The sequence below is a fragment of the Palaemon carinicauda genome, chromosome 2 (assembly GCF_036898095.1).
Source record: "Palaemon carinicauda isolate YSFRI2023 chromosome 2, ASM3689809v2, whole genome shotgun sequence".
NCBI classification, from domain to species: Eukaryota; Metazoa; Arthropoda; class Malacostraca; order Decapoda; family Palaemonidae; genus Palaemon; species Palaemon carinicauda.
This window is the reverse complement of record NC_090726.1, coordinates 132,017,731-132,043,348: the sequence shown is the minus strand read 5'-3', so window position 1 is coordinate 132,043,348 and position 25,618 is coordinate 132,017,731. Positions and strand designations below refer to the sequence as shown.

General features: G+C 37.7%; 1 protein-coding gene across 1 annotated transcript in view; it reads left to right on the top strand.

Moving 5' to 3' along the window:
- The window catches only part of LOC137627122 (uncharacterized), a 285,574-nt gene that overhangs the window by 169,425 nt on the left and 90,531 nt on the right, over window positions 1–25,618 (top strand). The window contains exons 5-6 of the mRNA XM_068358167.1: window positions 11,956–12,222; window positions 15,232–15,486. Coding sequence (XP_068214268.1) covers window positions 11,956–12,222; window positions 15,232–15,486 — 522 coding nt within the window. The remainder of the gene's footprint in view (window positions 1–11,955; window positions 12,223–15,231; window positions 15,487–25,618) is intronic.

Below are 25,618 nucleotides of genomic sequence, written 5' to 3'. Positions count from 1 at the left end.
GAAGTTAAGGACCTTGACTACTGGCAAAAACTGCAATTTTTAAAATTGTACAGTCTAGAAAGGAGAAGAGAACACTATATGATAATACAAGCATGAAAGCAAATCGAAGGAATTACTAAAAACATCATGGAACTAAAAATATCGGAAAGAGCAAGCTGAGGTAGATTAATAGTGCCCAAAACTATACCAGGAAAACTAAGGAAGGCACACAGGACATTAATCCACTACGCACCAGCATCGATAATGCAGAGACTATTTAATGCGCTGCCAGCTCATCTAAGAAACATACCAGGAGTGAGCGTAGATGTGTTTAAGAATAAGCTCGATAAACACCTAAGATGCATCCCAGACCATCCAAGACTGGAAGATGCAAAATACACTGGAAGATGCATTAGCAACTCTCTGGTGGATATACGAGGTGCCTCACACTGAGGGACCTGGGGGATCCCAAACATAGAATAAGGAAGGCTCTACTTCGGAATTGTCTAAGCCACCTTAGTCAGGTGCTGGACAGGAATTTAGGTTAAGGACAATTTTGCTGAAAGCAAGGAATGGGAGCACTGAAGTATTGTATGAATGTTACAATGAGGAACTTCACCTTCGAAGCAGAATGATAAAACATACACGGGTGGTAATCATAGTTTATCCTACTATCATGATGCCTGACATAATCAACATCTTTAACTCCACTTACCTGGTTAACACACTATTATTCAAATGAAAGGAACAAGGAAACGAGTGGGTATAATTTAATGTAATTTCTTTACTGTACAAACTTTCAACAATGAAACGGACATCTTAAAATGAACAAAAAAATCAAACTCGATTAAACGAAATCAAGAAATGGGAGATACTCTACAAAACGAATTGAGGTCTGTTGCAATGCTAAATAACTAGAATAAGGTCAGATACGTATTCCTGTGATCCGAGACTTTGATAGTTTCTAAAGAAGAAATATACTCAGAGTACAACATATCCCACGGACTCAGCCTAATTTGTGTAAAAAAGCCAATATTGATATATGTGAAGCAAAGTAAAGTCTAAATCTAAAAAGTGGAATTATGTGGGGCTACATGTTTACCTGTACTCAATTCAGTAATCGAAGAGCCCCTGTTCAAATAATGGCAGTAGGTTTGGTATAAAAATTTTCAACTGGCCAGTCCACCATGCTAGATGTCCCTTACTGTTTGGATGATTGGGGCCTCTGGTTCAGGTTCCTCATCCTCTGACCCCGTCAAGCGACTCCTTTCCCCGTGGACACGGGTTGGACTTCTGCTGGAGCAGCCGAACAATCACTGGTTTCAGTGGGGAAGGCGATGAGTGGCCCGGAATTAAATGCCAGTCCGGCAGGTGCAACAACACCTATACTGAGGACGGCTTAGAAACGAATGGGTCGAATGCTGGGTCAAAGGGCCTCACTTGGGTTCATCTCCTGGTCAGGTGATCATTGGGTTGGGTATGCTACGCACATTGAGGCACCACATCAGAACTTTCAGGCAGGGCATTATATTAATGTTGGGAGTGAAGTTTAGGCAGGTTTTTCTATTTTCAATACTGAGAGCAATCTTACAACTCTAGGGGAACATACACTATAATAATCCTAGCTATCTGGCATACAAAAATAAGATGAATTGGTTAAAAGAGTACTTAGCAAAGGGCTCATGCAGTGAACAAAACATATCCTGAATAAATCAGACCTGAGTTGGTACTGAACGATAAAATGATCATGCTTATAAAGTAGCAATGTTTAAATTATATTCAAAACTAGCGTAAGAATTTTATCTCGAAACGTGTAGTTTGAGGAAAGAACCTGTGTATGCGGCATTTCTTTTGTCTCGTGTTTCTACCGTGACGTCATGAAGACGAAGCGTATGCATCATTGGCAACTTTACCATAATTTACCCATGTCTCTAAGACTTAACGGCCATTCATGAATGGCAGAGGCAAGGGATGATGACATTGCGCTATCGAGTAGGACAATGCCCTAGAGATTGACCATATATACATATGATCAGTCCCCAAGCCCCCACTCCACCCGAGCTAGGACCAAGGAGCGCCAGGCAATGGGACTCTTAACTGGGCTCGAACCCCAGTCTGATGTTCAGCAGTCAGGGATGTTACCACATCAGCCACATAGGTAAATGAAAACAGAACGTAAGAAAACAAAATTATGGAATTATCAAGGGTAAATATAATAATTAGGCCATAATTTACACACACACACACACACACACACATATATATATATATATATATATATATATATATATATATATATATATATGTATATTATATATGCCGGCAGCCGGCTCAGCCGGCATTCGACAGAGAACCCAAGCCAATCCCACAATCTACCTGTACTAGGGTCAATTGTAGAATGATGGCCAAGATGTGTGAAGGCTAGGCCAACACTAAAGGACAGCAAGGGGAGGGGTGAGACTCCTGTAGGTGAGGTAGTAGCCGGCAGGTTCTACTCCACCTAAAAAGACTCCGTTCCATCATAAAGACAACTCCAAGGGACCAAGGAATTCAATTCTCTAGTCTGGGGAGCCTAATTGGATGAGATGGCAGCACCCACGCCGCTGTCTCAGGTGTTAGGAACAGAGTCTAGTGTCAGAGACCCTAAGCAAGGAAAGAATTCAATTCTTCAGCTTAGGATCTACCGGCACAGGACTGTCTGCTAGGCCACAGGGAGGCGGTATCATATCATATAATGCCTTCAGGTGAGGCCTAGGGAGGTCTAGCCTCCTGCATCGGTAGCCTAACCTGACTTAGGAATTCAATTCACCAAGCCAGACGGCCACCAACCACAGACGAATACTCTGATGTTCTGTCCTAAACTCAAAACCGACCTCTGCGGTTGAGAGAAGGGACAGAGACACCCCAGCCTAGATTTACCCGAGTAAAATTCACGGTAAAGCCGACTAGGGTTAGCCTAGGCTAACTCAGAGGGAAAGAGATTGCTCTTAAATCTCCCAAGGAGATTAGTATCGACTTAAAAAGAATAGGAGGTGTCAGTCTCCACTTAAAAAGATGATAAGTCCAGTAAATCTAGCCCAAAATAGGGGGTGACCCAGGACAAATTGCCAGAAAAACGAAACCACTTTCATATGTTTAAGTTAGACCTGCCACATGATATATCAAAAATGTAGAAAAATATATTTGGTGGAACATGGTAAAATATGCAAAGGTAGCCATTACTAAAATTTCTGTTTTTGCCTATACTGACAAAAGTAATAGAGCTAGACTTATGAAAATGATATCCATACCCATGTTTTCATGGTCAAGGAATCATATGAGACCAATCTTAGGGATTTGTGATGATTACATCATAATGAATTCAATATGGTTGCCGTGGTAAGCACGAAAAAACTGAAAATCGCAGTAACTTTTACAGAATCCCACCAAAGACAGCAAACTTGGTGTCTATGTGAATGATTATTGAGCTTTCACATGTAGTAGTTATGAGGACTCTCCACAAAATGATGATTAAAAACCAGGACAGATGTTATAAGTCCAAACTGGAGAGTGGTACTAGGTGTTCCGGATGAGAGTAAATGTAACCCTGCCTAATGCACGACACCCGCCTCTGTCATATAGAAGAAATGCCTAAACTGTTTAACCATCATGTTTATTCAGAAGGTCGGGTTAAAAAACCAAGCTTTCATTCTAATATACCAAACTTTGCTTTGTTTTTTAACCCGACCTTCTGAATAAACATGATGGTTAAACGATTTAGAGGCGGGTGTCGTGCATGAGGCAGGGTTACATTTACTCTCGTCCGGAACACCTAGTACCACTCTCCAGTTTGGACTTATAACATCTGTCCTGGTTTTTAATCATCATTTTGTGGTGAGTCCTCATAACTACTACATGTGAAAGTTTGAGCTCATTCTTTACTTATTTTAACACACTTCTGATCAGTTTCTCTATTTTGCAGGATGCTTGACTGTGTGTTCTGTGGCAAGCCAATTCACAATGGTGAGGCGCTGACAAAGCTGACGCAAAAGGGATGTGATGGAATTGCAAGGGCCTGTGTTGAACGGAATGAAACTGTTGCTGTGGCACCTGGACAACAAATACATACATTGTGTCGCAATAATTTCATCAATCCAAATTGCATACAAAGAGACAAACGTAAGCTTGACGAAGAGGACAATCAATCGAATGACAATCGTTTTAGTCTCCGTTCAGCAACTCCAACCCATTCTATCAAGGACCATTGCGTATTCTGTGGTGTAGGCGATAGATACAATGGGAGGAAGACAGACTATAAACTCATTTCAGTGCGAACAAAAATATATTCCAAAAGTATCATGGAATGTTGTGATAAACGCAATGACTCATGGTCTGAGACAGTGAAAGCAAGATTAGTTGTTGCTGGAGAAGACCTTTTTGCAGCTGAGGGTGTCTATCACAAGGCTTGTGACTCGAACTTTAGAAAGGGCAATCAGATACCACAGTTCCTCAGCTGTACAAAAAATGAGTACGGCACCAGTGCAAAAAAAATAAAAGTTGGATGCCCAGGGGATTCAGAAAAAGAATCTGCTTTCCTTAAAGCTGTTGAAAATTTAGAAGCAAATGATGTAGAACAGACAACTGTCAACGATATAATCACAAAGATGGCAGAACTATTAGGACCCAATTGTGAACCGTATACGTTTAAACATACGAAAAAAATGCTTCAGAAACACTTTGGTGACAGCATTTTGATAACTGAGATTAATGGTACTGAAAATGTTGTGACATTCAGGCGTAAGGCACAATCTATACTCAACAATTTCTATCAGCAATCAAGGCAGCTTGACTGTGAGTTAGAAAAGTTACGAATGGTAGAGGCAGCCGCCAACTTAATTAAGAGCGACATAAAGTCAATCATTCAGTCCAAGGAGTTATATCCGAGTACACTTGAGATGGCTTCAACTGAGAAGACTCTGTCATATCTACCAAATTCATTGAAACGTTTTCTTGATGTCCTATTTGTTGGAAAGGAGAAGAATTTAAAGATAAGCTCAGTTGGTCAAGCAATGATGCAGGCAACCCGCCCTAGGGTTATCACTGCTCCACTCCAGCTAGGCCTGGGTGTTCAGTTACATCATCACTTTGCTTCTAGATTTCTGTTAGATACCCTGTACCAGCATGGATTTACATCCTCCTACTCCGAGGTACTTAAATATGAACGATGTGCAGCTGTAAGCGCAGGCATTGACATTCCAGGTTTTCTTCAAGGTCACTTTATGCAGTATGTGGCAGATAATGTCGACCACAACATCAGAACACTTGATGGCAGTGGAACTTTCCACGGAATGGGAATTATCACCGCGATCACTCCCAAAATTGACCATGCATCAGTAATCAAACGTATAAGTATGTCTGCAGAGGACATTGCAAAGGTTGGGAGGATACGTATACATCAATTCTCTCCAATGAATGAAGGCTTGGCTACATTGAAGTATGAGAAACTGAAGGGAGATGATGAAATGCTAGGAGACAGGCTCATGGACATAGACCTGTTATGGAAAGTGTCATTCTGTGCGAAACCTCGCCGACCTGGATGGTCCGGGATGATGCAGCTGATAACTCATGGTGAGCATCCAGGACAGGCATCTACTATGTTTTTGCCCATGATAGACTTAAACCCAAGTGATATGAATTGTGTCTATTCTACCCTCATCTTTGTTTCTGACCATGCACATCGATATGGAGTGACACCCATAATAACGTTTGACCAACCTCTCTGGTGGAAAGCCATGACAATAGTGGAAAGTGAAGATCCAAGCACACAGCTACATTCAGTTATAATCCGTCTTGGAGGTTTTCACACTTTAATGAGTTTTCTCGGGAGCATAGGACACTTGATGGCCGGAACTGGACTCCAAGAATTGCTGGAAATGATCTTTGCTTCCAATACCGTTACACACATTATGAGTGGAAAGGCTGTTGCAAGGGCTGTACGTGGTCACCTGTTGCTTGACACTGCTTTGAACACAGCTTTGATTGCAAAAACATTCGGCCTTCAGCTAAATGGCACCTCTGCTACAGAAGATCACGACGATGAGGATAGCTCAACGGTCATGGAGTTTCAGGATGATAACACCTTTGAGGATATAGATCCTTTATCGGTTTCAGTTCTTAATGGTGCGGAAATCCCTCTCCCAACTGAAATTCAGGAACTTGGAATTTTAGTTGATGAACTTCTAGAAGGACAAATGGTACCATCTGAGATAAGTTCATCACCAGCATTCCATTCTGTCAAGGAAAGATTACTGAATGCACTAAATGCAGTAGAACATAAAACAGGGAAACTGTGGGTTATGTATATGAAATTGATTGACATTGTTCGGAACTTCCTGAGGTCCGAACGAACAGGTGACTGGAAGTTGCATCTTGCAACCTTGCAAAATATGTTGCCTTATTTTGCTGCCTCTGGACATAACTTGTACACAAAGTCGGTGTACCTATATCTGCAGAAAATGTGGAAGCTGGAGGATTCCAATCCAGATATCTACTCCAACTTCATGGACGGTTTGCACGTCGTGCGAAGGTCGGATCGTTATTGGGCAGGACTGTCCCCAGATTTGGTTATAGAACAAGTTCTCATGAGAAGCCTTAAAACAACGGGTGGTTTGACAAGAGGACGGGGTATGACAGAAACACAGCGACTGGTATGGTGTCTGTCCAGACCTATTTGCGCAGAGGTCAATGATGCCATGCAGCAACTGACTTCAGTTAAGTATGCAACAAGTGAGCAGCATAAAGATCTGTCAAAGGCACGTCAGGCAAAGGACATAGCCGATACCAACAAACTCGTTTCAATACTGGCAGAAAGGAATCCATTTGAAGAAAGTATGTCATTGCAAAATATTGTGACAGGGGTAGCTACTAGAGAGGACGTTAATGTAGAGTTAGCCAAGGAAGTTGGACAGAAAATTCTTGAGGATATGACAGGAAATATTGTTAATCAATATGTATTTCGGAAACGAAATCAGGTTATAACACCAGAATCAAAGTCAACTATCAAAATTGATGGGGAGAAAGTGAACATCGATCCCCAGCTACTGTTTCAGAGACTGGTGATCGCCGGAACACAGGCTACAGATCTGCTGGATGCCTTTCAGTATGAACTATGCTCTTATCCACCAGCTCTGTTTGAGACCAGGCACGTTCAGCTTAAAGCCAACAAACCAGCCCTTGCAAAAGCTATTTGGGATTTGATCCCACAGGATGATCGTCCGGACAAACCTTCCAATTGCCAATATGTACTCGATGGTGGTGCCCTACTTCACAGGATTCCATGGCAAATTGGAGACACCTATAAGTCGATCCTTCAAAGGTACACGTCATATGTGAAGAAACGTTATGGAAAGGCAGTCATCGTTTTTGATGGTTACACCAGTGGGCCATCAACGAAAGATAGTACCCATCAAAGACGCCTAGGAACGCGCCAAGGAAGAGCAGTCAATTTTCAAACTCAGATGTCGCTCAAGATCAAAAAAGAGGAATTCCTATCAAATGATGAAAACAAGCAACGTTTCATTAATTTGCTTGGTGATTCCCTTGAAGCTGCTGGTTGTGAAGTTCACCACGCAAAAGATGATGCTGATCTATTTATTGTCCAGACCGCAATAAAGGTTGTGTCGCAGTGTAATGTTATTCTCGTTGGAGATGATACAGATCTTCTTGTCCTTCTATGTTATCATACTAAGAATGTGAAGTATAATATGTTCTGGAGGCCGGAGCCTAAAAAGGGAAAAAAGGAGCAACTTCTGAACATTGGACATGTATGTCAGAAACTTGGAGATGATCTTTGCAATAGCATTCTTTTTGTCCATGCGTTCCTTGGCTGTGATACAACTTCACGTGTCTTTGGTAATGGAAAGGGTGTGGCACTGAAGTTGCCACAGGACAGTGAATACTTTTGTGACCTTGCTAAGGTGTTTGGCAACTATGATTCCAGCGAGGATGAAATAATTCAGGCAGGGGAGAAAGCTATGCTTTGTGTGTACAAGGCAAAACCAGATGGCAATCTGGATTCACTGAGACACCACAGGTTTCAAGAATTAGTTGCCACTAGCAAAAAAGTTATTCACCCCAAATCATTGCCACCAACTTCAGGGGCAGTAAAGTACCACAGTTTCCGTGTTTTCCACCAAGTTCAGGCGTGGAAGGGTAACAGCCTGAATGCTGAAAATTGGGGGTGGAAGATCATCGAAGGAAAAATGTTCCCCCTTATGACTGATTTGGACGTTGCTCCAAAATCACTATTGGAAGTGGTAAGATGCAAATGCAAGACAGGGTGCGGAAAACGTTGTGGGTGCAGACGACTGGGTCTTGACTGTACACCAGCCTGCAGTGAATGCAGGGGGATCTGTGAGAACATGAACTTGGAGAACACTGACGAGACTTCAGATGATGATCGTGATATCTTGGGCATGTGAACCTACATTTAAGGAGAATTAACTGGCATGCCTTGGTTTCAATTTCAACAAACTGACACCTGCATTATAGATAAATAGACTCATTTACCATGAAAACCTATAAATAGACACCAAGATTGTTGTCTTCGGTAGGATACTGTCGAAGTTATTGCGATTTTCAGTTTTTGCGTACCAACCATGGCAGCCATATTGAATTCATTATGATGTAATCATGACAGCTCCCTGAAATTAGTCTCAAATGATTCTTCGACCATGAAAACATGGGTATAGACACCATTTTCATAATTCTAGCTCTATTACTTTTGGCAATATAATCAAAAACAGATATTTCGACAATGGCTACCTTGAATTGCATATTTCACCATGTTCCACCAAATATATATTTCTACATTTTTTATATTTCTTTTAGCATGATAATTAAAAGTCATTGCAAGTAATTTCATTTTTCTGGCAATTTGTCCTAGGTCAAATGGTAGATTTACTGGACTACAAGGGCAATCGGGGATATGTATGAAAGTATACTAAAGCCCCTAGGCTAGTAGCCTCGGCGCAGTGAGGATCGGTCACCGAAACTCTCTCGTATACTATCTTGGAAGAGGAAAATTTATATGCAGTAATATCTTATATGTATAAAATATTGCCTAAACCTTCAATAAATTATCACACCAGGAAAACTATATCATGCATGAGAGTAAAGTAGGTGCCTAGGCTAGGAAGCCTCGCACTCGTGGGGCTCGGTAAATAAATTGCCAAATCCACGGTACAATCGGCATAATATAAAATTTCCTAGCTAAGTTGCTAAATAGCTAATTTTATTAAAGCGAAATATACCGGGAATGTCGTTCTGGCTAACTACAGTAAATGGCACATGCAGACAGAACGATCGTGCCCATGACGCCATCCGGTTAGGCAACAGCTCTTGTTACGTTAATTACGATCTTAATCGAAGAGAACACTGGCAAGACCTTACATGTATACAAATTAGAGATAATACTCAACTTTCCAGAGGCAGATGAAGCTGGAGAAGGCATCATAGCAGTAAATAAACTTCAAAATAGCGAGAGGCACAGGGGATAACACCGAGCTAGGTACGCTACTAGAGAAAGAATGACAAGATGGCGCGGGGATGTGACGTCATACTGGCGCCCAACTATAGTACGTGTAAGAGCGTTGCCTTAATAACGGCCCACCTACAGTTCTTGCCACTTTCCCCTCTCGAAGCATTAATGCTATTAGGGGTGTAGATATCTATGTGGCGTGTCAAGAATACGTCCTCATTATTATGTGATATCCCTTAAGGCGAAAGCCAGGGATATTCGCGCCAGGAGTTAGGATTCTGGATATCTTAAGTAAAATTCTCTGGGATATATCACTGTAGTTAAATATAATCTAGGGAAGCTACTATGAAGGAACTTCCATCAGGACGACATGGCTACCTCACCCAAAAATAGATTTTTCGCTTCGCTCAAAATCCGTTATATAAATTATATATATATATATATATATATATATATATATATATATATATATACATATATGTGTGTGTGTGTGTATGTCTGTGTGTGTGTGTATGTATCCATGTATTTCTATTTATTATTTTCATCTTAAATCATTTTGAACTTTTTTTCATTGCGAATTGTCATGGACCGTTTTGATTTTTCTGAAAGAGTTCTTAACATCTTCAGTTGTTATATTTCCTCATAATTCCTTTTCTCTAGAGATTTTTATTTCAGTCCCTCAACTCGTTTTGTTCTTGCCGCCTGTCTTTCAGTCACTCTCTTTTCCCCCTCTACATCATTGTCATCCGTGCATGCCCTCTCACTTATGCTTGAGGGCTCACTTTTCATATTTTGTATTTCTGATTCCACCAACATGAGTCTCTGCTTTTATAACCCTCTTCAAATGTTACACGATACTTCTGCTACCTTTTGAACACCTTCTATTAGTGGCTTATCTCGTCCCTTATTCGATCTTATATTTGTTCACACTTTATTTATAAACCATATTTTTACTTTTTCTTTCTTCAGTTTCCTTGTATATATTAGTTTTGTTTGCTCAGTTTTTTATTATTTTTAATCCTCGCTATTGAATTATCTTGTTAAAACGTGTGTTCAATAATCATCTTTAAGTATAATAATAATATTTTCTGCTTTTATTCATCATGCAATCAATCTATGTTTTAATTTTTTATCCAGTATTATAAATTGTTTAATATTCTAGTTCCTAATAGGTCTGCACCAATCATGGTACTACATTTTGTTCAATCCTATGTGTTGCTAGTTTTAGATTCATTGTGTAGGTATACCATGTTTGTAATGTGTTATGCATATACCAAGGAATAGAGTTTGTATTTATATTTAATCATAGAATGCCTTGCTATCCTAGCCTAGACCTTGACAACAGAAGTGTCAAAGATCTTGACAAGAAACTTACAAAAGCTTCGCACTAGGCCATCTGGCCCACCGTATCATCATAACTCAATAGAGGTACTCATATATCCATAAAATAAAACTTCATGAAGTATAAAGAATTTTTAATGCTGCAGTTTTGTCAGTCCACCCAATGAAAATCCACATGAAACACATTTAATAATCTTAATAGAAATATTTTATTGTTATTATTGTGAATAATGCTATCAATCTTCTTGCTGTTTTTTCCGTACACTATTAGTGCATCCAGAGGCTTATATATTTATTTGACTTGCAAGTACCAATTCCCATATACATTGATAAAATGGAAAATTCACTGTCTGTGCATCATTATTTGAGTATTTTTAAACCTTTCATTTCAACCAGAGGAAATGAGCAATTTTAACCAAATTCTTTACAGTTTCTTAAAATGTTTAGTAGTGAAAATAATGCTGTTATCTTACTGGGATTTTTTTATGAGTACCTTGAGAACAGCAGTAACCTGGAATGTATAGTTTCTTTTTATTAAATGTTGCTTTGATGTTTGAAGAAAACGTTTTTCCAGTTTTGCATCTTGTTAACTGTTTCTCATTGCCATAATCCTGCAGTTCGAGATCTGAGGGGTGTATGTAATGATGATGGATAAAATACTAAAGGCTTAAAAGTCCTCAACCTAAAAAATTGGGAGATACAAACACATATCTAATTGAAATAGAAAATCTCAGATACTGTATCAAAAGTTTATAATGAAACACTGTAATAAAACAGTATATATTTTGACATAGTAAGCAAGACAACATTCAGAATATGGAAGGAGACTGTTGACTTTTGCAGCTGAAATTTGTAAGCTTATGAATTAGGTGAAGCCTACCCTAGACCAAAATTTAACAAAATTTCACTTGCCAACCGGCTATTGAAACCTATTAGATATGTAAGTTGAAGACTTTGTACATTTCTTGGCCTTGCTTGACAGGAATTATTTGGGATATATCAGTGTTATGTATAAAATCAATAGCATCTGTTGTGTATGCTAATTAAATTTAGTATCTTAAATGAAACCATGTTTTGCTGTGTTACCAAGTTTTAATAATTTTGACTTATTTTTACAGCTCTATCTGATGAACCAAGCCTCATTTTGCTTGATGAAGAAGTTTTAAATCTGAGATATCCAACGACAAACAACACCTATGAAGTTCTCATGATAGAAAAAGATAGTCTATTGAAGAAGGAAAATATTTTCAAATGTTCTAACTATGAAACCCCTAATATTGGGTGTAATGTGAAAATTTCCATCTTGGGAACAGAGGTAACCTTCATCATCACTACGGTTGATGAAAATGACTTTGTAGAAGGATCTAGTACAGATATTTTTAATGGTAAGTACCATTCGGCTATTAATGTATTATATGCAATTTCTTATACAGGAAATATCGTAAATCACCTTGGCAAGCTCCTGTACTTATTAGAAATTGCATTTTTTTCTTTGCATTAACTGTTTTTATCAGGTTAATTACTTACAAGTAGGCCTAGTGATATTAGATCTTAAGAACAATTATTGTATGTAAACCTTTTCTCGTTAGTGAGTAGACATAGGCTTAACCTTCACTGTTTTATTATAATTTATACGAAAATCAATCTCAGGGCAATTATAAATCTTTCAGGATGGCACAGTTCGGAATCTTATCACTAGCTCATAAAATCCTTCAATCATTTACATGAATCATACTGATAATTCTGATTGCCAATTTCACGACCTTGAAATTAAACTGCCATTTCCCGACATCTATGTAAAAGATAGAAAATACCGGGAAAACTCCAACAAAGAGCCTGTTTCAAATTAGTTTCTACTGTGCATTTTACTTCCACTTACCATTTTCTCTTGTTAAAAGTTTTTATATAAGAGTGTTGTTGCTGCTTAATGTTTGTAAAAGTATATATTTACATTTCAACATTAGCCTATTTGGGTGCGTCTCATACCTAAATATTTACATATATGCAAGACAAATAGGTTACATGATCAATTCTTGTTTTGTATCTGCTGAAACATCAATGTTATTCGGTCCCACCAATGTGTCAATCTTGATGATGCCCTTATGAATATATATCATGAACTGCCTAGGTTAAAAGAAGGTAATGCAAAGTGCTAGAAGAGATATTTGTGTAGAACGAGCGACAATAAGCAGTCTTGTTGGGAGGATAGTTCCTAGGCGTGGTACATGCTGTAGTGACCAATATTGCAAATTTGTATCATTTGAATAACGTAGACAATCATCCTGACCAGATGGGCTCTGTTTTAGAATTGTTGAATTAATTCATACTATCTTCCTTAGATAATACACATTTCTGAATCTTTTATGCAAATATTTTTGAAAGGTTGTGATAAAGGAATACATCTTTTTCTAGTAATCTATTACTACGGGTTCTGGTGTTTAGGTAATTGGGTGTTTGGATAAGTATCTTAGTATATCACAAACTGGTGCAGATGTGAATACCCTTTAGCGAAGATCCATCTCTCTTCCTTTTTTCCCCTTTTCACAGAACAAAATTGTGGTCCATGCTGGGGTCATCCCGAGGAATTCCATTCCCCCATTGCAATATCAAAGTCATGTGCTCCTGAACGGTATTGATATAAAGTACAAGAGGCACATCCTATGCTGGTGTTGAAACATCTTAAAAATTTGAACAAAAGCAAGAGTTTAAGTAGGGGAAGTAGCAATTATCACCCTTATGCATTGTCTGCATTTTTGAGAATTTTTTCTGAATCAAGTACTATCCTATCAGACTCAATGTGTCAAGACCCGTTACGACCATCAAATGCATTTACTATGGTCGAGATAGATTTGGAGGGTGGCCAATATATATTACTTAAAGGAAAGCCTTTTAAAATTATCATTGATGAATCCATCGTGTCTTTTCAATAGTTAGGGCACTAAATTCGAGGCTAATAGGCATCCCTTTTTTCCATATGTTTCCACCTCGTTTAAAGTGAAGGAAAGCAAACTAAATGTCAATATACGTTGCATAAAGGAGGACCATTTCAAATGATATTCTTTAATGAAATCTCCATGTCCCCTCAAAATTTAGTCTATTTGGACATGATTCAGAATAATAAATATTCCCCACCTTAATCCGTTTTACCCCCGTTAAAGTGAAGATAAGCAAACTAAATGCCAATACATATTATGTAAAGATAACCCATATTGAACTCTTTTTTTGTATGAAATCTGCATGCCCCTTCAAAAGTTATTCTATTCGGACGTAACATCTTACTTAATTAAGCATCCTTCATTTTCATTCATATTCTCTTCGGTTAAAGTGAAAAGAAGCAAAACAAGTATCTTTACCTATGACATAAACTTCAGTGGATATTCCAAATGACAAGTCCTTTTATTACCCACATTGCATGGAACTAAGGCAGCTTGGATTACTGGAAATGATTTTAGGGATAGTACCTCATTAGTTATTAATCATATCACCGATGTAGACTGTCTGAAGTTGGTCAAATTTTTAAGAGTTGAAAAATAAAGGTTCTAGAAAAAACCTAGTCGACGTTGGTATGAGAATGGATCCACAGGAGCAGACTAATAAAACTAATAAAGGGCATAAAGAATATTTATATAGGGAAGATATTTGCTTCCCCCCTCCTGCCCACTGTAGTCAAGGAGAGAGGTCAAGTTAGATGTCACGCATTCAGTTGATATAAATCACCGTATTGATTGACGTTTTCCCGAGACCCAGTTTCCTCTACTTACCTCTTAGGACATGAATGATGAATGGCACTATAGTTAAGTCATGGAAGCGGGTAGGCTACATGGCAGCGATAAAGAAAGGTTTATTTGGTCTAGGCTTTATTTTAGGGTTGTGAAGTTGGCCATTTGGAATTATAGTCCATTTCTTTTAGCTAGTCATGTTTGCACCGACTCGCAACGGTGCCCTTTTAACTCGGAAAAGTTTCCTGGTCGCTGATTGGTTAGAATTATCTTTTCCAACCAATCAGCGATCAGGAAACTTTTCCGAGCTAAAAAGGCACTGCTGCGAGTTGGTGCCAATATGACTCGCTAAAAGAAATGGACTATAGTAGCATATTATTTGAGGGTAAGTATGGAAGTAATGACCTTTATTTCTAAAATCCTGTTACTTTAGATGAAGGAGAAGTAGGTTTAGTAGACACTTGAACTTAGTTTCTATTCTCATGAAACTTGTGTTTTTATGAAACACTATTATTAAAACTGATTTTACTCTCTGTAATTGAAAATGAATATCTATCCACTTTTTGTACGCATGCAGATAACATGTAACAGAAAATATTCAATCACGAGTAATGCATCCTAAGTTATTTTCTGTCTTTACAGCTCTTGTAACAATGCTTTTCCCATTTTTTCCAGTCATCCCTGTAGAGGTAATACAACTTACAGAGGATTCTGTCTTTGCAAGTTGGAAAACTGATTTGGATCCACCATTTGATGTTTTCATAAAGACAAAGTCAAATCTGGATGAATTTGAATATAGATTAAACGCTACTTGTACCTCACCTACAGAAAACAGGTTTGAGTCACTTTTTATCAATGTAAAAAAGGACAAAAACCACATTGCAGTTGTACAGCAGGGAAATAATGCAGTTGCAAAAACCATAAAGGGAGGTTAGTATCATCTTCTATATTTTGTATTATGTTATTTCGTTATTGTATGGCTTGGCAGTAGGCATGGATTTCAAGTGAAATTGGACTTTTAAAGTCAGCCTGAACTAGATAGTAGATCAGAACTAACCCTGATTTTAGTAAATATGAAATGCACATTTTTTTATCTTAACTTATCCGAGGCGAGTCAGTGCTGTGAGTTTTACATTCAAGAAACAAATTTAGTAAGGAGATATTAGTGATTAACAAAAAGTGTAGAATAAAATTGGCAGTAAATTAAAATATTTATTTTCTTTCTAGAACCACACTAATGTGAGTTTTATTCCAAGTCACCCCTTTAATTGCGTTTTTGTTGTTCAATTATGTTTTCAATAAACTAAAACACAGGAACCACTTTTTGGTGTGTAATTAAATGCTAAATCCGTAACAAGCACTGGTTGTTTGAATAGAGCTCTCTCTCTTTTTTCTTTTTTAGTAAAGAGAATACATTGGAATAAGTTATTTCTGGTCTATTATCTACATAATCTCATCTTACCTTAGGTAATCTTTCCACATAGATGAACTGAGGTTTGGATTTTTTTGTCAGCAAAAAAGGAGATCTGACTGATTGCACTAATATCAGATGCATCAGACTTACGTCAATTGTCATGAAAGATTGATGAAAAGCTGGAGGATGAACAAGCAGGATTTAGAAAAGGTAGAAGTACTGACCAATTTTTCATTTAATGTGTAGAATATAGAAATCCACTTTTGATAACATTTGTGGACTATAGAAGAGCCCAAGGGAATGTGGTATCACCTCTGTTATTTATCCTCCACGTGGATTTTATAATGGGGATGGTGGAGAAGGATTGGACTGCATTAGCAACAGGAAATTAGCTGACCTAGAGTATGCTGATGATGCTGTCCTTATTAGTAGAACACCACAGGATTTGCAATGCTTACTTACCAGAATGCATGAAATATCACTTGAGGTGGGTTCAAGATAAATGGAAGAAAGGCATAGATGATGAAAACGGAATAAGCAATAGAAGATGAAATATCATTGAAAGGAGATAGGGTTAATGAGGTAAAATCATTTAAATATTTAGGAACTATAATTTCTAATACAGGGTTTTTAGAACTAGAATTTAATGAAAAAAAAAATCAGACAATGGCTAGGTGAAGTAAAATTCGGAAATCAAATCTCCTGAAATTATATATAAATATCAGGCTATTTATCAGTTTATTGAGATCGGTGTTACTGTATGGACATGAGTTATGGCATGACAATGGAACCATATCCAAGAGATTTTGTGAATTTGAGAACAAAGACTTCAGAAGAATTTTAGGAGTGAAATGGCTGGACAGGATTGGAAATGAAACCATAAGAGAAATTATTTGAGTGCCATATGTCGATGAGATCATGGTAAGGGGTAGATGGAGATGGTTGGGACATGCTCTTAAAGGTTAAAGGTTAAAGGTGTCTGGTTTCAGTTCCAGTTCCATCAGAATAGATACTCACCAGAACGTCAGCCGGGCAAGCCCAACCCCCCACTGTGGTGCCCTACCACAGCAGTAGCATCCCCAGTAAACAGCTTAAATTCACGGCCCTGGGCGGGGATCGATCTCTTGCCACGCGAATGCGAGGCAAACACGTTACCACTGTACTAGCCAGGAGGCACTCCCCATGAGAGATTAGTTCACCAAACATTTAATTGGGCCCCAGAAGGCCCTAGAAGAGTTGGAAGACCCAGGCCTATATAGCTGAGGAGTGTGAAACATGAAATAGGAGATGGTGAATGGAGAAGCATTGATTAAAAGCTCAAGATAGTGAAGACGGGAAATCTAACCGAGGTCCTTTGCGTCAATAGGCGTAGGGAAAGATGATGATGGTGATGAACATAGGTTTCTCATCAGAAAAATGATTAAAACCTGTTTCCTTATCAAATGACCTTTTCCTTGTTTTTAATGAAAAAAAAATTAAGTCCAGTATGGTGATACGAAGGCCCAAGTGGACAGCGTCTTGAGAGGAACATGGGAGACGAAATCTATGCCCTGTGGAAGCCTTTGGTCTTTCTTTCATAAGCCCTACTTTCTCTACAGAGGATGAATGTGTCAGCCTTTCAGATTCGAAGTGTACAAACGGGAACTATTAAAGATAAATAAAAAATTAAATTCATGAAAAATCTTGTTTTTCAAGTGATGTCAAAAAAGTTTTTGCAATGCCTTGATTCCTTACTATTCTTATAAGTTTTTAAATATCTGTATATCTTGATGATTACGAAACGCTCAAAATGCCTCTGGATTCTATAATAATCATAATAATCTTTTGTATAATTGTATTTGCAATTCTATGGTGATTGTAAAAAGGTTTTTCAATTACTTAAATTTTGGATAATGTGAGAAATGTTTTTTGGTGAAGAATATTTTTGTTAAATGATATAGTTGTGCAGTAAAGAATAGGTTCAAAGGGTATGTGCTTTGCAATTGTTTTGGCTACTAAAATATTTTATGGAAGGTCAAATTGTGGGTACCTTTCTCTCTTTAATGATTCCAGTGATAGACTCTGCAGCATTGATGGATAGACATTCTGTTGTAGCAGAATTATTTCTGAATAAACTCTGACATTTTAGAAGTTTATACTGACAGTGGTTGGTAATTCCCTCAATAGTGGAGAATTGCTTTTGTTTTTGTTGTTGTTATCTCTCTCTCTCTCTCTCTCTCTCTCTCTCTCTCTCTCTCTCTCTCTCTCTCTCTCTCTCTCTCTCTCTCTACATATATATATATATATATATATATATATATATATATATATATATATATATATATATATATATATATATATATATTCATATATATATGAATATATTATGTATATATATAAATATATATATATATATATATATATATATATATATATATACATACATATATATATACATACATACAGTATATATATATATATATGTATATATATACAGTATGTATATATATATATATATATATATATATATACAGTATATATATATATATATATATATATATATATATATATATATATATATATATATATATATATATATATTTATATACACAGTATACATATATATACAGTATACAGTCAGCGCGGGTCGGTCTGTCCGGGCAGCATCCGCCGTGCATTCATTTTGGTCCCCCCCCCCATATCTACACTAATGCACAATATAAATCAATAAAAATTTAATTGAACACTCACCAATATCCCTGCTTCTTGACCTCCAAAAGTCGTTGAGGAACACTATCGGCGAGGTTTTGTAGTATATCGGCAGGTATTTCTGCCCACACCTTATGGAGCGCCGCCTCGAGAAGTGTCACGTTGGTTGTCACTTCTTTACGAAGGCGGGCTTTAACTATCGCCCAAAGGTTCTCAATGGGCGAAATATCAGGACTTTGACCTGGCCAATCAGGAATATAGTTCACTTCGCTATTTTCCAGCCACTTTTTCACTTTTTTAGCCGTATGGCAAGGGGCACCGTCCTGCTGAAAAATTTCAGCTCCTGTAGCCGCAAAACAATCCGCTAAATTGTCTTTTAAAATGTTCAAATAGCGGTCAGCATTAACCGTTATGCCTTTAGGCAAAACAACAAGGCTTGGGGCACCACCGTAGGCAAACGAACCCCAGACCATAAGCGATGCTGGGTGCTTAACTGTCTTGGCCGTGAGATTAGGCTTAAGAGGATCTGACCCCCTTCGCCGCCACACTTTTTTCCCGGTCGTCTCACTCACACAAAAGGTCGCTTCGTCACTCCACAAGACACTACGCCACTGCTCCAAGGTCCAATCCTTGTATGTCTTGGCAAAAGCAACCCTCCTCTGCCTTTGTTTCAAAGTTACAGCGGGCTTCTTTCGCGCGATCACTTTCTCGAAGTCGAGGCGCTTCGACAGGTTTTCCTGAATCGTACGAACACTGACGTCGCTCAACAATTTAGGGTTCTGTTCTTTCAGTTGCTTAGCTGTTAATGTTGGATTTTCTTCTAGGGTTCGCTTTAATATGTGTAAAGTACGATCAGGAATCTTCCGGGGAGGGGAACCAGCCTGAGAGTGAGAAGGGACCTCGGTGCTACCTCCTGCCTTGTACTTCGCCACCAAGCGCCTCACTGTCCTCTCGTTCACGCCAGTATTCTTCACGATTTCCTTCGTTTGCAGACCTAAATTATGACAGGTTATCACTCTAACAATGTCATCGTGACTTGTACGGGGTCTAGACATCACGGGGGGGGGGGGGGGTTTGATACACAAAAATGCCACGCGAACTCACAAAAGAACGATTGCAACTCGGCCCTCTCAACCTGACACAACCTCACTCCACGACTACAGGAAACACACTGGCTAGCTTCCACCTACGCAGATATGTAGATGCCAACTTGTATAAAAAGATGCCAATTAGTCAATTTGTCCCAGTCGATTTTTTCCCCGATAAACCCCATGCCTCCGATTTGCGCGGAACGCTGTGTCCAGCCCACTACCCGGACACAGCGATCCGCGCTGACTGTATATATATATATATATATATATATATATATATATATATATATATATATATATATATATATACAGTATATATATATATATATATATATATATATATTTATATATATATACATACATACAGGGAGTCCTCGGGTTACGACGGTCCCGACTTACGCTGTTTCGAGGTTACGAATATATATAAATATATATATATATATATATATATATATATATATGTATATATATATACATATATATATATATATATATATATATAAATATATATATATATATATATATATATATATATATTATGTGTGTGTATGTGTGTATACTTATGTTTGGTTTAAAGGTTGTTCATGAGCAGCAGAGGCAAGGGACAATGCAGTGTCCTAGAAACTTAACATATAAGTATTAGTATTCATAGGTATATAACATTATTACTGTTATTAATTGCTAAGCTTCAATCCTAGTTCGAAAAGCAGGATGCTATAAGCCCAGGAGCCCCAACAGGGAAAATAGCCCAGTGAGGAAAGGAAATAAGGAAAAACAAATATTTTAAGAACATTAACAACATTAAAATAAATATAAAAACTTTAACAAAACAAGAGGAAGAGACATTAGATAGAATAGTGTGCCCGAGTGTACCTTCAAGCAAGATAACTCTGACCAAAGACAGTGGAAGGCCATGGTACAGAGGCTATGGCACTACACAAGACTAGAGAACAATGGCTTGATTTTGGAGTGTCCGTCTCCTAGAAGAGCTGCTTACCATAGCTAAAGAGTCTCTTCTACCATTACCAAGAGGAAAGTAGCCTCTGAACAATTTCAGTGCAGTAGTTAACGCCTGGGGTGGGGAAGAATTGTTTGGTAATCTCAGATGTATGAGGACAGAGGAGAATATTTAAAGAATAGGCCAGACTATTCGGTGAATGTGTAGGCAAAGGGAGAGCGAACCTTAGCCAGAGAGAAGGATCCAATGTAGTACTGTCTGCCCTGTCAAAGGACTCCATAAGGGTGGTTGGTTCCCTGGCCATCCTACTACCTACAAAAACAGTACAGTAAAGCATTTACAGCTATATTAAACTAAATACGGAATTATATCATGATAAAAAACACACAAAGCCATAAATATACAGGACCTTAAAAATTTTCTTATCTAACAGTATCTGTCTCAATACAGTATATGCACTACCCTTTTAATGACAGACTGCCATGATGAACTCACTGCTTCAGGACAAAATATTCTTTTCTGCTTTAAAGCCCTGTGATGGACAAGGGTTTTCTTGAACTGGTGACTGTTGTTTTCCCAATTTTGACTTAGATTTCTCTCACTTTTGTTATTTCTCATTATAACTTCAACTTCTTTCATATTTTACTAGCTTCTCCCATCTTGGTGAGATTAAGCTCTATTCCTCTTTTCACCCTCATGAACATTAAGAAAGAATATAATTGCTGGAATTTGGATTTATTTTGGAAGGAGCTAGGGTGGGCTAATCAATCACCCAATAATTTTCTAACCTAAGGGTAAGAGATTATATTAATGTGACTACTCATATTAATATCATGAGAGAGGTAGTTCCTCTGAGGTCAGCCCAGGAATTCCTTGGGCAGGTGGATGTTTGAGATGGTACTCTTGGAATGATGTCCAGTTAGCCCACCAACATGAATAGAGGTGGGATGATTGTATTCCAGTCTTAGACTCCGTCGTAATGAGTAGTTCAATCTTACAGTTATGCTGCTATAAATACGTTGGTACCATTCCTTTTATGGAAGGCTGAGGGATGGAAATTTGGTAATTAGTTTATACTATTGTATACTAGTGCCATTGGTAGATAAATAAACTTTCTGAGAAGCAGAGGATATCTTTTCAGATATTCAGGCTATTATTTGATTATTTCATTGTCATACCATGACTCATGTCCATACAGTAACACTGATCTCACTAAACTAATATATAGTCTGATTTGTATATGGAATTTTAGGCACTTTGATTCCCAAATTTTACTTAACCGAACCATTGTCTGATGGGCTTTTTTCAATCTTTCACTAAACTCTAATTCTAAAGACCCTGTATTAGAGATAATAGTTTCTGAATACTTTAATGATTCCACCTCATTAATCCTTTCTCCTTCCAATGATATTTCATTTTCTATTGCCTACTCCGTTCTCTTCATCTCTCTGTCTTCTATTTATCTTCAGTCCAACCTCATGTGATATTTCATGCATTCTGGTAAGCAAGCATTGCAAATCCTGTGGTGTTCTGCAAACAAGGACAGCATCATCGGCATACTCTAGGTCTGCTGGGCTGTAGATTACCGTGCTAGGCAGTATATATTAGCAATTCATATTGGCCAACGGTTTTACTCGTATAAGCGGATGAGCAACTTGGTGGAGTAATAAAAGCTTTGGGTGTGAATGAAATGCCCCCCTAAATCTCGAAGTCGCTGGCAGCAGGGTGATGGGAATGTCTTTAAGGCGATGGACAAACTATCTCTTCGGCTTTTACTCTTGATGACTGTCGGTTGATCTTACTAGAATTAGTATGGACCGGCAGGGGTCACTTGCCTTAGTTAGGCACTGTGCATCACAAGGAACTGGCTATCCTTTGATATATCTAGCCAATAAATCCTCTATTGATTTAGTCAGTTATGGAAAGAGAAGATGACAGAATGGCCTCCATTCCCAGGCGTTGCATGGTGCTAAGAATCTCCCGGTTTATAATTACTAAGGAAAACTTGAAAATTGGTAATTGGAATGTTAGACCATGAATCAGACTGGAAAGTTACAGCAGGTTGAGAGTGAATTTATGAAATATAGTTTGGATATCTTGGCCCTAAGTGAAACACATTGTAGGAGGATTGGCAAAGAAACTTTAGACTAAGGCAATATATATATATATATATATATATATATATATATATATATATATATATATATATATGTATATATATATATATATATATATAATATATATGATATATATATATATATATTTATTTATTTATTTATTGAGGAAGATCAGATGGAGTTGGAAGAGAAGGGGTAGAATGATGATGAAACCAAGAGGAGAAAAGCCATTAACCGATTGGAGAGCTGTAAATAGTAGATTGTTACTAGGAAAGTTCAGATCAAAGCAGTGCAATATAAGTATTATAGTTTGTCATGTACCAAAAAATTATTTCCCTGAAGAAAGGAAAGATGAATACTATGAAGAACTGCAGAGTGCAATAGACGAGATCCCAGAAAGAGATATGAAAATTGTGATTGGCAACTTCAATGCTAAAGTTGGAAGGAATAATCAAGGGATAGAGAATGTGATGGGTGTCAAGGGTCTTGGCGAAGTAGAAAATGAAAATGGAGAACATTTCATTAAGTTTTTGATCAGAAAACAATCTCAAACAATCTTGTCATTGGAGGTACCTTTTTCAACACAAGAACATCCACAAATATACATGGATTCCACATGCGGCAATTACAAAAATTAAATAGATCACATTGCCATTAATAAAGAGGGAAGGACTCTGAGAAATGTAAGAAGCTATAGAGGTGCAGATATTGGTAGTAAGAAGCTATAGAGGTGCAGATATTGGTAGTGATCACCAGCTCCTCATTGCCACACTGAAATTAAAACTGAAAGCACCCAACAGAAAGGTATATGGAATACCTAGGTTTGATACAACTAAGCTTCTAGAAGAAGAGCACAGAGAAACTTTTGCAATTGAATGAATAAATCGATTTGCAGTCTTAGAGACTTTTATAGATGAACAGTTGATAATTAATGAAGAATAGTGTGATATTAAGAACATATATCAGTCCGTTGGTAGAGAAGTCTTGGGACACGGAGTTACAAGGAGAAAGCCAGCGATATCAAATGATACTTGGGATACTATAAAAAGGAGACAAAGACAGAAATTGATTGTGGAAAGTTTTCGAGGAAGTAATGAAAATCACAAGGTAGAGTATGCTAAGTTTTCCATTATTGATAGAGATGTCAAAAGAAAAGCCAGGAATGACAGGAGGGAATACAGTATTTACACAGTAAAGCATGAGGCTGATAAAGCTATGAATCCAGGAAGTGGCTATTGTGTAAGAATTGCTCATAGAATCATTAAATGGAATATCGACTGGGGTAAAGAAAAATTATATACCCATCAAAAATAAAAAAAGATCGGTCTGTTATAACAACTAAAGATGAAGAAAGAGAACGTTGGATGGAAAACTATTGAGGTTATGGGTAGGAGATATGAAGGGAATAATTTGATTGATATTCCTGAAGCTGATGAAGACTTTGATGTGCCCATGAATGTATTCAGTGTGTTTGAAGTCGAAACTATCCTAAAAAACTTAAGGAGATAGAAAGCCCCTGGATAAGATAGAATAACTGCCAAGATGATGCTGGCCGAAAATGAAGTGACTACCAGAATACTTAAAAGATTTTTTGTAGAATTTGGCTTGAACAGGCAAAACCTGAGGAGTGTTGGTGAAAATGGCAAAAAAGGGACACCAGACGATTGCAATAATCACAGAGGCATCACACTCTGTCAGTTGTTATGAAAATATATAGTATGCTTATTTTAAAGAGAAAGGATTTAGCTTAAAATGGTAGAAGTTGCACTGGCCAAATTTCCATTTTGAGACATGTTATACAGCAATGCATGAGATGGCATTTGTGGACTATGAAAAAGCCTTTGATAGTGTGCACCAATCAATTTTATGTAAAATCCTGCGTTATTATTTAATTCCTCTTAAATATGTAAATTTAATTAAGTCTGTTCATGATCATAGCAAGTGCAAAGTTAATGTTAATTGAGTCCTATCAAATGAATTTCCAGTGAACATCAGAGTACTCCAAGGGAATATGTTGTCACCTATATTGTTTATTCTTGTCATGGAATTTGTAAAGGGTAGAACAGTCGGATATTCTTGGGCAGGATGTGTCATACTATGCCAGCACTATTTTTAGATTTATTTCTGAAGGTCTTTCGAAAGCTATTTAAATTTATAAGGACATATTTGCTCTTATGGTTTCAAATTGAACTTCCTTTTATTCTTTATTTATAACATGATATCGGCATCAATGACCTTAGATGCCAGGATGCCAGAAAACTTCAAATCAATTAATCAATCACCTTCCATGTGTAATAAGAAGGGGTGGGGATTTTGGAGTCATTAACAGCCATTGCCTGGCCCTTCCTGGGCCTATTTTAGATGGAGAGGGGCTTGGGTATATATGGTCAGTCTCTAGTGCATTATCCTGCTAGAGGGATTGTTGTCACTGTCCATTCTTCTGACATTCATGAGCGACCTTTAAATGCTAGAACAGGGAATCCAATGCAACATGAAAATACCAAAGAAAAATTTTCCTCCTTGCTCTAAGGGTTAGCGACTCAACATGCAAAGCATGGACTTAGTGTGTATAAGAGGGCCATACAGGTTTTGACTATTAAACCCATCAAAGCACCTCAAATACTGAAAATCATCTGATTACCGATGACAAAGGATCATTACTTATACTAGAGATAATGCTACTTGTGCACTAATTTGTGCCAAGCTGCCATCTTTCATACTCAGAGCGAGGATCAAATGTCACCGTTCCCTGCCCATGGATAGGTTGGAGGAAGGATTTCCTATTTCAAAACTC